Consider the following 13,464-nt stretch of genomic DNA (forward strand, 5'->3'; position numbering starts at 1 on the left):
GAAAAATTGTGCAATGATGCTCTTCCACATCCTCTGCTAGGGAGGATCCAAAATTTTTGCAGATTTTGGAAGCATGTTGGAGTCACTATACAGGAGATAAGCAGATGGGCTGTGGAGAGCTCTGGATTTTATGGGAATATTTGTCCTGGACCCTTTTTACTGCAAAATTATTGAATATTTTTGCTGACCAGAGCAACATCAATTCTTGCACAATAACTGCTGCTGGGTACTGTAATGGAAAAAGACCATAAAAATTTGTTAACTTTGTTGCACTTCCTACTTGAAAATGTTGCACTTGACTGATTCATACAGAGGCTACTTTTGTTCTAATTTTTACAGTCCTACTTTTTTCCTGCTATCAAGCTACTTCAAGACAAAAGCAGTGTCAAATGAGGGTCAGATGATTTCTCGGTTTTGAACATTGCATCCTTTTCTCAGTAAGGCAATGGCCCCTACACCCATCCTCACCCAGAGTTTCCAGAAGCACCCAAAAGACACCACTGAAAGGCATTTTTGCTGCTTTCCATTTTTTATTTGAAATTCAGCAAAACGATAATTTACCATAAGCTCAGCATGAAGCCTATACTTCACATTGTGTTGAACCTCAGCCAGCGGTGACAGAGTGGGAAATGAAGTAAATCATTTGTGCCATTCAACATGTCCCCATGCGCGTCGGGTGCGCGTCCATCTCTCAGCAACACAGCTGGAAAGGGAGAGGTTTTTTGTGCGCCCTGCAGGACTCGGCAGAATGCCGAGAGCCTTTGTTCTACCTCAGGCAAGACCGAGATCTAACCAGGGATCTCTGACCCCTCAACGTTCCCGTTCAAGGCGGCATCGTCCGGCTGGTTGACGGGGGTGCCGTTTAGCAGGGCGGTTCTGCGCTGCATTTGAACGGGGACCAGGCGCGTTTCCAGGTTCGCAGCGGGCGCTGCCGGTGCCCGGCACAGCGGGACCTACGCCTACACCCGGCACCGCCAGCGGACCCCGGCACCGGCTGTCCCCGCTGAGCACCCTCAGCCGTGCTCGGCACTGCCCGGGGGGCCGGCAGCGAGGCAGAGCGGGTGAGGGGGCCGCCCTGCCCCGGAGGGGCTCCCCTGCTCCGGTGCCCCGGAGGGTTCCCGTGCGGGTCGGGTGCTGAGCGCGGCTGGGCGCGGTGGGTGTCGCTCCCGCCGCGAGGCGGCCGCCCCCGGCTCCGCAGCCCGGCGGCCGAGGTGGGCTCCCGCAGCGCCGCCGCCGCCGCCCACCGTCCGCGGCGAGGCGGGCCGGCGGGGCCGGGGGGCGGAGGGGGAGCGGCGGCGCACGGCGGCGAGGTGGCTCGGCAGCCCTCCCGGAGGAGCCCGGCCCACCTCTCCCGTGCAGGCACCCCCTCCTCCCCGCCCCGAAAGAGGAACTCCCCGCCCGCGCAGCCCGGCTCGGCGCACGGAAAGCGGCGGCAGCGGCGGCAGCGCGCCCGGCCCCTCCGCGCACCATGGCGCAGCAGCGCCCGCCGCCCGCCGCCGCCTGAGGCGCCCCGCGCGCCGCGCCGAGCCCGCGCCCATGGCGGCGCCGCCGCCCGCCCTCAGATGGGCGCTGCCCCTGCTGGCGGCGCTGGCGGGCGCCGCCGGACCCCAGAGCTTCGAGCTGCCGGGGGCCCCCATCGACAACATCGAGGTGAGCGGCGGCGCCGTGCTGGTGGCGGGCGGCAGCTGCCTCTACGAGCTGCGGCCCGAGCTGCGGCCCCGGCTCCGCGTGGTGCCGGCGGCGGGGCAGGGCTGCGGGGAGCCCCCCGGCACGCGCAGCAATCTGCTGCTGCACTACGAGGAGGCCGGCGGGGTGGGCGTCCTGCTGACCGGCTGGACACAGGATGGCGGCGCCTGCCAGGTGTGGGAGCAGCCGTCCTACCGGCAGCGCCTGAACCAAAGCGAGGTGGTCAGCTGCCTGCCCGACGGCTCCACCGCCGGCGTCGTCTTCCAGCAGGCCGGCGCCTGGTACCTGGCCGTGGCGGCCACCTACTCAACCAGCGCTGACACCAGCCACCTGCACTGCGAGCCCTCGAAGTCGGACAAGGAGACCGTCATCACGGTGCGCCCCATGGTCAACCTCAAGTCCCAGGAGGAGCTGGGCATCATCAAGCGCAGGGAAGAACCTTTGCACTTTGTTGACGCGCTCCAGTGGGGAGACCACCTTTTCTTTCCCTACTACACGTTGAAGGCCAGGTTGGGCAATAACACGGAGCCACCCAGCATGGCTGTCCTGAGCCTGATGCCCCCTGCAAAGGGTGGCCCCACTTTGAAAGGGCACGTCTATTTGGACTGCGGGTGCAGGAGCCTCATTATTTCCTCCAGCCTTGTCCGCCAGGGTGAGCGGGGCTGGTGGGTGGGTGTGTTCCGCCACAGCCACAACTCCAAGGCGTGGAACAGCACTGCCGTCTGCATCTTTGGGATGGAGGAGATGAAGGAGCAAGCCTGTGCATCCCCACACTTCAATATGAACGGGAATAGCTGTGTAAGTCTGGGCATCGTTTGCTAAGCTTTCGTCCTGCACGCCCTTGTTGACACTGTTATTGTTGTGGCTGGTGTCTCTGTGCATGACTCATGGGGTGTCCCTGACCTGGAGGCGCATGAAGTTAGCGAGAAACTAGAGAGCCACACCGGGCTTTGCACATCAGCCCTGGCTCTGTCAGCTCTAGTGGTTTCTCCAGCTTGTTCTGTTACTAAGAAGCTGATCCTTTACCAGATTTTGGTGTACTTCCCACCTACCTGTTGAGAAAGATGATCTGAGGGAGCTCCACCTGAGGGCTTCCTGGGTCAGACCCGAGGCTTAGGATTCTTCCTCAATGTGTCCTTTCCAGCCTAGGATTAGTCGTATTTAATTTTATTTTCCATACAGACTAGATAAAGCATCTCCTATCTTATTCTGTGCATTCACATCTCATGTCATTGCAGCTACATCAGAAATGGAAAAAAAGCCCGTCAGATTGGCTCTGTGCACTGGGCTGTGTGCACTGTTATCCCTATCACAAGTTATCTGTGGTTGCTTGTTCAGTGGTAGGTATTTCCCAGGCCTCTCGCAATCAGCCTTGCATGGGAGGGCTCTCACAGCCACCTCCCCAAATCCTTGTGTGTAGCAGGCAACAATAGGTGATATCTCTTTGTTGTTGCAGTAGTTACATTTTCACAGACAGTGGGATCCCTTGGAGTTCCCCATGTTACCTACTTCAGTAACACTCTTCAGCTCCTTCCTCCTTTTCAGTGTGAGCTGGGCACACGAAGGATGGGATGGGCCAGGGTGCTGGCTTTGAGGTGGCCTCAGTAGTACATAAATTACCTAAAAATTACATCTAGGAAGATAAAAATGTCATTCAAATGAAGAAACTGCTTTTGAAAGGCCTGTCCATGCTTTTAAGTTAGAGTCAAAAGACTTTCCAGAGCTGTGGCAAAAGGACCACTGAGAAATATAAAGGAGAAACATAGGGGATCAAGCAAGGCATCATATAGCAAGCCCTATGCCTTTTGCAGTTCTCACACCATCCGGGGTCTTTGCATCTAAACTTCTGAATCCTTGATGTGTTCCGATAGGAGTTTCTGTGAAATTCCTTGAAAGAAGTGCAGTAGATGTACTGTCACTTTTTGGCTTTCCAAATCTAACTCATAGTGAAGTGTGATGCTGAGATTTTTTCCAAACAGACTACCAGAGGGCACGTGTGATTCAGTCTGCTCATCTCCCTATGAGCTGTGAGACTATTGCCAGTGTTAGAGGACGTGGTTGTGAATGAGAACCCCTTATGTGGGTGAGACAACTGTGCTGAAGTAAATAGTGAAACTTACTACGGAGCCAGAGCCAATCCTTTGATTTCCAGTTAGCTTACTGCTTACTGTGTGATTTCTGCACTCCCACCAGGCAAACTTCCTGAATGATTTTGAAGTCTCACTCTGATCCCAAAGTACCTATTTGCTTGTTGGAATTTTAGTTTGTATTGTTTGTTTCTAATTACTCGTGAAGCTTTTTAGTGAAATGCTTTCTGAACCTGCTAATAAAAACAGAAAAAGAAAGCTCCCTGGGCAGTAGATCCTTTCTAAACACTTGACAAAACCTCATGCAAGAAATTTCAGAAGAGCCTCATAGATCTCATAGAGTAACATAATGCAGGTAAAGTGAGGCACATATTTCTGTGGGCAAGGCAATTCCCTGTCCCCATTTCCTTTCCTTTGGGGCCTGAATATGAAAAATCAATGATTCACTTGTTTCAGGATTGGTCTGATTCAGATCAGACTCCTGTGACTCCAGAGTTACTTTCATGTCCCGAAAGGCTCATCCCTCCTGCAAATTTAGATTATATTTGGGTACAATGTTGAAGAATCTCGACTGTAACAAACTTTAAAAGGATTGCTTACTTAACCTTATGTCCCAAACGATGATGATGTTATTGATTGTAATATTTTGGCACAATAAATGCAGTTTACCACAGAGAGAAAAGTGGTATTTTAATATTTTGTGAGATAGCATGTGGATCCTCTGAAGTAATATGACCTATAACATTACATGGCTAATTAACTCTCTTTTTTAAACCTAATTATATGTGCTTATGGTGTATAAACATAGAAATAAATGCATATAGTTCAGCTTTAATATTTTTTATACTACAGAAGGTTAGGCTAGGCTATTGCAGAGTAAATTTGGAGATGACAGGCCCATATGTTGCTGCTTCTGAGGTTTTTTTAGACCAGATCCTTCTACTGTCTCTCACCAAAGTATGGGAGTCCCTGCAAATCACGGAATATGCTGCTCTCGGACTCAGAAACACATGGGCTTCAGAGCTGGCAGGAAGATGGAGTGTGGTAGGTCCATCAGTGCAGGTTGCAGCAGTGTGTGCAGTCCTAGCAGGGGCTCAGGCCCTCCAGAAGGGAGTGCCTCACAGCACAGAGCTGTCAGGAGTACATGGTAGAGGCTGTGTGGGAATGGCAGCAAGCAAAACTGCTTAGGACATGCTTTAAAATCCAGTCTTTTAAAGACAGTGTTGTTCTTGAGCAAAGGAATGTGTTGCAGCACTAGGAGTGGTTTAAGTGCAAGACCTCTCTGGTGCTTGTGGTGAATGCACCGTGCTGAGTGTCAGTCTGGCTTTTGCACTGCAGGTACTGTGTGTTGTAGGGTGCTGTGGGTCTCAGTCTTCTCTGCTGGGTACCTTGAATGATGTGATGAGGGATGTGGATCCCAGACATGGACTCTCAGTAACTAGACTATGGGCTATGTAGGAATTGAAAATACAGGGATTTTTTTCACTGCAGGAATACAATTTATAGTAAGCATATTCATTAGTGAGTAATGTCAGTTTGTTTTCCTTCTGATCTTGACATCCTTCAGATTTCTGTTATTACTCTGATTACCTTTAGGCAAGACATCCTCTTACCCCTCTCCACTCACATTGCATTTCTCAATAAGACAGCAAGAGGGGCTTAGCTCAGATTATTTATGGTCCTGAGTTCCCTGTTATGCCAGTGCTGCATGGTGTACTCCAAACTCATTCCTGTAAGATATTAAGCTTTCTGGCCCTAACCCAGTAAAGCACTTAATGACATGTTTAACATTAGGCATATATAAGTATTTCCATCATCTTCATGCCCATGCATTTAAAGCAAAGCATGTACTTGAGTACTTCACTGGATTTGAACCAAATTGCTCTGCATCCTGTTGGAACTCACTGTAGGTGTGTAATCTCTTTAGCTTCGCTTTCCTCTTAGGCCAAAGTTCTTATTTGCCTTAAGTTTTAAAGCTGGATTAGAGTCTGTCATTGAAAACTAGTAATTTTTAAGATGCTTGCTTAGCAACTTTGTCAAAAAGTATGTGACTGCTACAAATTCTGTTGAATTTCTCCATATGAGAAGTAGGTATTTTTGTTTTGTGCACTAATATGCACAAAGAAGTTTGTCCTACTTGGATGTGTTTATTCAGGACATTGGCAGTACTTGATTCCCAGAGATGAGATCCCTATGTAGCAAGAGGTAAGTGGTGTTTTAGATTAAACTACTCTGAAAACATTTTTGTATCTTCGGTTTTTTTTTCTTTGATCCTTATGCCTCTTAGTTTTGAATATATCTACTTACATGCACTACCAGGTGCATGTGTTACTAGACTCTGTCATATCCTACATATACATAAGTGCATCTTCTTCACAATTTCCTTAGTTAATAAGTGTGAATTTGCCAAATCTCATTCTCAATTTCTTTTCAGAAACCTGACTGAGTGCTTAAAAACACAGGAGGAATGCTGGAATTTGTCACAAACTCGCTGCAGGAGCTAGTGAACTTTAAGAAAGGCTTTTCTTCTATTGTTCTGTGACAGAACAGGACCTACAGGGATCTCAGGTCTCTCACAGACAAGCCAGGATGTTTTGAGTCACAGCCAAGTAGATGAGTAGGAAAAGTGTTACAATTGGAGAACATCAACAGGAGAGAGATGTAGAGTGTTACCACAGTAATGACAAATCTGGAAACTGGTTTTGCCATTAAAAAAAATGCATGAGAAGAAAAGGATTCAGAGAGATTCAAGGATTCACAAATTTTCAGATAGAAAATTCCCCCCAAATTGTAAGGCATATACTGGTAAGAAAGAGAATTGCAGTAGTTTATATTAAGTTGTCTATTCTATTATGTGAAAAGGCTAAGTAGTTGTGATAGTTACTAAAAGATAAGCTATCTTGGTTGAATTTTCACCTATTATTTAATGCAAGTAAAGACTTGTAGTAGTCTGTTCTTTGAAGTTTTTCATTTTTCAGTGGGTGATACATGTGGGGGCTAGTGTGTGTCCTTCAATTTATCATACATAGTTTAGAACTCTTGGACAAATGCTAGCTGGTGTAAGCTCTACCAAAATGAGATTTTGAAGTCAAGTTTAATTACGGCCTTTAATTTGCAGGAACAACATTTAAATTTGTGTGGTAGCTCATTCCAGAGTGATTAATGATCTTTTATTTAAGGAAAGAATTACAGACTTCTAAATATAGTTTTATATCAAAATTGATCCTGTAATTAATTTTACAGTAGTAAAGTCAGTCTCCTGAGTATTGCAGACTGCTATGCATCTGAATGCTTGATGGGTTTCTAGAGCTAAGATTTTTGAAGTGAATATTTCTGTCTCGTTACAATGAGTTTTCAGTTCACCCCAGTTTAGTGTGCAAAGTAAGCCACCAAAGACTTGTCAACTCTCACACTGCACGGATGGGAACTGCACAACCTCTCTGGACAACCTGTTCTGCTTGATTGCCCTCAGAGTGGTGCCTTTTCATCTCCTGTTCACTAGAAACCTTCAGTGTTTCACTTTGTGTCATTATCTTGTTACCTTAGGTACACTTCTTTCAAGAGCCTGGCTTTGTTTCTTTGGTCCCTCTAAATTGTCTCCTCTGTAGGCTGAACCAGCCCAGTTTTGGAAGAGACCTGTAAGTTCATCACAAAACCATGTCCCTAAGCACCACATCTACAAGTTTTATAAATTCTTCAGATGGGTCAAGCATGATTTATCCTTGGTAAATTTATGCTGACTTTCTTCAGTCATTTTGTTTGTCTTCTTGTGTCCGGGAATGGTTTCAATGAGGATTTTCTTCATGATTCTCCCAGGAAAAGAGTGAGATCAACTAATATGTAGCTCCCTGAAAAAAATATCATGTTTTTTTTTGAATGTGCGGTATATGTCTTTATTCAATTGGTGACTTTACCTGATCTCCACACCTTTTGAAATAGGCAAGAATAACTTTTCAGCTTCATCAGACAGTCTCTCAGCATCTTCCTACAGATCCCATCTGTCTTCTCTAAAACTTGTAAAAACTGAGATTTCTGAAGAGATCTCTGGCTTAATCCTTTCCTGGTACTTGCAGTTTATCTCCTCCTTGAACTCTGTGTGTACAAAGGACCAAAAGATGTTGCTGGTGAAGTCCAGAGCCAAGTCTGCATCCACTGTCAGTAAATCTCCTGAGCTATCCAGCAGCTGGTGTGCATTTTCATTGTTTATTCTTTTACTGCTTGTGTGGTAGTGGAAGCACTTCTTGTCCATACCATACCTTGCCAGTTCCAAAACCAGGTGAGCTTGAGTTTTCCTAAAAGCATTCCTGCATGTCCAGAGACTTCCTCCTTAGTCTTGCTTCCTCCTCCTTTATGCTGTTTTTCTGCAGTGTAGTTCAATCATGACTTCCCTGTTTAGCTAGAGGCCATCTCGTGACATGTCTGCTTGTTTTCCTCAGTTTTGTGCTTGACAGAGATTGTCCTGAAAGACCTGCTAGTTTACTTGAGCTTTGTTTCCCTGCAAAGCTGACTCTTAGGGGATCCCACTGGCCATTTTCCTGAACACTCTGAAGCCTGGTCTCCAGCTGTCTGCTCAGATTATCACATCTTCAGTCAGTTCTTCTTTGGTTTTGAGTAGCAGATGCAGAAGAGCATCACTCTTGTCTGACCTCACAGGTTAACATAGCCTGGGATCCCTTCTTATTCTCTTTACCCCCAGAGCTTTGTAGTCCTGTTCTGCACTAGGCCATATCTGTGCCCACGTGGATGTGCAACAATGAGTAGTTTCCAGGGAATGGAAAGTTACCACAGTCTTTCTGTAATGGGTAGGGTCCCCTAAAAGAAGCCCCAAGCTGTTGTAACAGCATGACTATTTAGCAAGTGTCACGGTCACCCACCACTTCCTTTTGCTCTCTACTAACACACTGTTCAAGCTCAGTTGGTTTCAAAGCCTTCCTTAAGAGAGTTTGTTTTCCCTCACTGGTTATTGGGACACTTTACCACTTTTGTGAACTTAGATCTCAGGGCAGAGAAGGACTATTTCTGCTGCTGCAAGAAGTCACAAGTTTCTAGCTTCCCCATCTCAGGAGTCTCCATCAGCATCTCACTCAACCATAGCCTCTGACTGTTCTTCCTGCCTTGCATCATGAGCCTCAGGATTTGCCTCTGCAAGGTCTCACTGAAGACTCTGATTTTCTGGTCATCCTTGATTTTTTGCAGGCTGCTCACTTGGACAGGCTTGTCCACCTAACACTGCTGGGCAATGCACAAATCAGAAACTTCCTGGAAATAAAATTTTGGAGCAGTTTGTCTACTCATTCCTTAGCCCTAATAAAGGCTCACTGCATGCCCCAATATTTGTTACCCTCTGGTATAGTAAAAATTGATGGAGGTGGTTAAAGAATGATGAAGTTAAGAAAGAAGAATGAGGTTACAAAAGTTCTTTCCCCCAGGAAAAGCATCTATTGTTTCAGTGTTGACTATTGCTGTACGCTACTTACAAATCTTGTGTCCTTTTGTATAGCTGCATCTGTTCTTTCACTCAGATGCTCAAACCCTTTATTTTTACTTTTTGGACAGCTGCATATGATGAGTGCTGTGTGAGCTAAAAATGCTGCCCTTTCCTCTGAGGCACGCAATGTAAAATAATCAGGAGGAAATCAAGACAGAAAGTAGAAGTGTGAATATGGTTGCTGCAGCTGGAGTCATACAGAGATACATCTGAAAATGAAATGCCAAATAGAAAATGAGTATTAATACCTTCCATGCCAATAAGCAAGCAACTATAGACTGTAGAGGGACTACAGAATAGAACAGAGGACGGAAGAATTTTTTCTAAAAAAGGAGGTCTTACAGAGTGATATTGTCATTTCTTTTGCTTTTCTTGCTTTTTTATGCACCTGAAAATGTTACAGGATAGACAAACAGATGACCATGGAGATGAATGACTCTTCAAGTATAAAGGAAATTTAGACTGCAAATGCATTTTTAAGAATGGATTTAGCTGTGAAAGAAGCAGCTTGGAAAGGCCCTACAGTGCTGTAACCCCATTAGTCACAGTGGAAGAGGTAAAAGGGCTTGTTAAAACAATAAATGGATGTGGAAAAGGGGTGACAGAAGGATGAAAGCAGCAGCTGCACCCTGAAGGAAACGGGCAAACTGGAGAAATAGGTTGCAAGAGAGAGAAGGCGATTTTTTTTGTGACTGTCCACCGTCTGAATTCCCCCTGTTCTTATCCATATTAGCTCAATGTCACGTTGACCCTCCCTCTAGCAAGCAGAGGGAGGGGAGGAGACTTCCACCCTTGTCAGTGTTGGTTCTTCAGTCAGATGAGGAGGATGCACTGATATGACACTGGTTATTTTATTAGTATGTGGGTCAAAATAAAATCTGGCAGCAAAGCTTTTCAGAAACTGGATGAGTACTCCTCTTTTCTGTGATCTTGTTGTACAGTCTGTGAGGAACCTAGGGTAGTTTCTCTCTCTTACACTGCTATGTGGTGCACTGCAGAAAAACTATTCCTAATTTTGGTGGAAATGAAAGTGTGGAAGTTCCGTTTCCTCACTCCCTAACCTGAGTGAAGACTCATTGAGTGCACTAGGTCTGGAGCTTTGTTACCTTCTGATCTATTAATAAAGTGAGTTAACTTTTTCCACCTTAAAATGCTTGTAATCACACCCTGCCCCACTTCCCTATCTAACACAGACTTCCAGGGTACTGGATTCTCACGGCCAAGTGAGTTTTACTGAAGTTCTGTGCCAATGCATGACAGTTCCCTGTGGCTTCTTCCTGCTGCATGAAAAAAAAAATACTTTAAATATGAAAGTTAATGAAGTCTTTTTTTTTTTCAAAGTGGCTGTTCTTTCAAGCTAATTAAAATAATTCAGATGACTGAAGAACATTTTAATTGACTTAGGATTGCAGTTCAGAAAAAAATATTGCTAGTGGAAAGACTTTTTAGGGTTAAGCCAGCATCATAGCATGCAAGAGAGTTGAATTCAGCTGTTACCATATATGGGTTTGTTTCATAACTTTCAGAAGTGCCTTCACATTTCTTCTAAACATCAGGTTTGATTGTCCTTTCCACACTTTGTTTTGTGCATTAAAGTGAAATAGGCTCTTGCCTATTCAGAGGGTACTTGTAGGTTTAGGAATCCATCCTTGAGGCTGAAATTCTGGATTTTGTAAGCTAACCTACAGGGCTTGTTCCCAAGGACGTGGTGTTACCTAAGCTCTTGTCTTCTGCCTCTCCATGCCTGCCACTCCTTTGTGCCAGCACTGGTGTGTGTGCAGCACAAGTTCATGTGATGAGGAGCATGACTCAAGTGAAGATGTAGGTAGCTAGATTTACAGAGTGTTTTCTAGGCACATTATACAGGGAAGGGGAAGTAAAGCTTGGCTGGGGTTGGACCCATTTGGAGAGCAGTTGGGATGATACCTTTAGCAATGTCTACCACAGAGATAGACTTAGAGCAATTAGAGGACTTTAAAAAATGAGTTACTGCTTACTAAGGAGACACATGGGCTTTTAGGGATTTTCTCTGGTACATGGTCCTATTCTCACAGGTAGATTCCCTTTCAACCCTCAATCATCTGCAATCAGAGTTGTTTGGTTTGGTTTTTGTTCCACAAGATACAGAGATTTCCTGCATGATGTTTTTTTCATGAGCTGTTTACATGTGTTTGCCACTTAATTTTCTCCAGGTGAGATGGAGAACTGGGGGCAGGTGTTGATTTTAAAGCTCACACAGCTACATTTATGTTCTCCATGGCATGAACTTTATATTGTTTTATCTCATTTTTATGTTTATGTAATACACAAGTCTCTCCTTCCTCTAGTGTCAAGGAAGATGAAGGTTTACATTTTTATACCTACTGACACAGTTTGTTTGAAGTGTCTTCTTTCTCCAGAATATTAGCATGGCTTTGAAAGTGGGTGCTGTGTGTATCTAGCCTTCAGGAGATAGCAAAGCATGGCTTCATTGAGAAGAACTGGAAATTCAGAATAATTTCAGGACTTATGTCCCAAAAAAGAGAAATCCTATTGCAAAGTAGTTTACTGCTGCTATGCCAAGTCTGTATCCCACTGAAGTCAGTGATTTAACTGCAGCAGATATCATATTTATTACAGATATGGCCAGTTGTCATATATGAAAAACTATTTTCATGTGTTATTTCCAATAATGTGTTGCTCTAAAACTGTGTCAGAATTGGAATGTTACTCAAAATATTGTCTAAAATTGGGTTCTCTGAGAATCTTTCCAAGGATTCTTCTTTTCCTCAAAGTTTTGGAGTATAGGTGAATGATTTTTTAATATGTTTTTCTTATGTCTGATTCTCAGGAGGCACAATCAATCAAGAAATTACCTACCTTGATTCACTCTGGATTAGTGGCTGTTTATGGCACAGTTGTTTTGAATCGTATAGTTCTCTTTTTGGGAACAGATGATGGACAGTTACTGAAGGTAAGCTGAGTGTGGCAGTTCTTCCCTTCTCCACCAGCTGCTGCTGTGTTCAAGTGGGTAAATATTTCCTGTTTTGTTCAGTGTATTAAAAACAAATGTGATCCCCTGAATCTCTGGTTTTTGTTTGTGAAATAACTGCTGTATGGTCATTTGGAGAGCAAGATAACTTTCAAAAGCAATAAAGTACTCTGCTAAAATTCAAGTAAACGTTTCATTAAAATGCTCATGCCCACAGTATTAATTTACAGACTGTGGAGTTCTCAGTTATTGTGCTTTGTTTCCCTCCTTGCTTTGATTTTTCAGTAGAAATATTAAATATTGTTAGATTTTTGGAAGCATGTTTGTTTGTTTGCCTGTGTGATCTGAAAAGCTGTCCATTAGAGGGAAAAGTAAAGATTCATTTTGCCTTAGCTTCTGACCAGTTGGCCTATGCTAACTTAAATCCATGTCTTGAAAGTGAAATTCATCTTATCTCATTTTCAAACATTTCAGCCATCCAATCAAATGTCTTTTATGCTTTTAATTTTTTCTGGATTTTGCGAGAATGTGCATTTCCTGTCTACGCTGCAAAGGATGACTCTCATTCTTTGTCTTTATTAGCAGACATATGGAGAGGAATATAGTAGAGACCTTGAAAAGCCTTGTCCATTTCATTTCATTTTGCTTTTGAGAATGAAAAATGAAATTGAAGTCTTCCATGTCTCCTTAACACAGTGGAGACAGTGAACACATCTCCCTTGTTTAGTCATGAAAAGCCAATATTGATGTGCTTGTTGACTTGCAAAATGAAGTTTCTGTGGTCTCTGCTTCCCTTGAATTCTGTGCAAAGGGTGGAGGAAAACAGTAGAGTTGGGCAAGGTAAGAAAAAGAAATATCATCACAGGTGTATACATAGAGGAGCCACAAAGAAATTTGTGTAAGTTCCTTTTTACTTTATGTGTGTCTGAATGTTATTTTGTTTTCTGAAAGCTAATGCTTTCTTCTCCACTGATAGGAGTAAAAGGCTGTGATTTTGGGATAGAGGCGTTTCTTCCACATTCATTTTCCAAATCAATCAGTAACAGGCTTGGTAGAAGGCATGTTTCATATGCTAAACCAGTGCCAAATTCAGTGCTAAATGTGTCTGACAGGGATTTTGTTGAAATTCTGTTCTTATGGTCTTTTCCTTCATCGTTCTCCAGTATGAGAACCAGTGCAGTAGGTGAATTGAATCATGGCACAGTAATTAATCTCAGAGGCTTTGAAATATA

At 44.5% G+C, this 13,464-nt stretch overlaps 1 protein-coding gene across 1 annotated transcript in view; it reads left to right on the forward strand.

The window, feature by feature from the left end:
* The first annotated feature begins 1,407 nt into the window (after window positions 1-1,407).
* The window catches only part of PLXNC1 (plexin C1), a 70,063-nt gene continuing 58,006 nt past the window's right edge, over window positions 1,408-13,464 (forward strand). The window contains exons 1-2 of the mRNA XM_079303873.1: window positions 1,408-2,484; window positions 12,092-12,214. Coding sequence (XP_079159999.1) covers window positions 1,537-2,484; window positions 12,092-12,214 — 1,071 coding nt within the window. The 5' untranslated portion in view covers window positions 1,408-1,536. The remainder of the gene's footprint in view (window positions 2,485-12,091; window positions 12,215-13,464) is intronic.

The sequence above is a fragment of the Erithacus rubecula genome (assembly GCF_903797595.1).
Source record: "Erithacus rubecula genome assembly, chromosome: 4".
Taxonomy (NCBI): Eukaryota; Metazoa; Chordata; class Aves; order Passeriformes; family Muscicapidae; genus Erithacus; species Erithacus rubecula.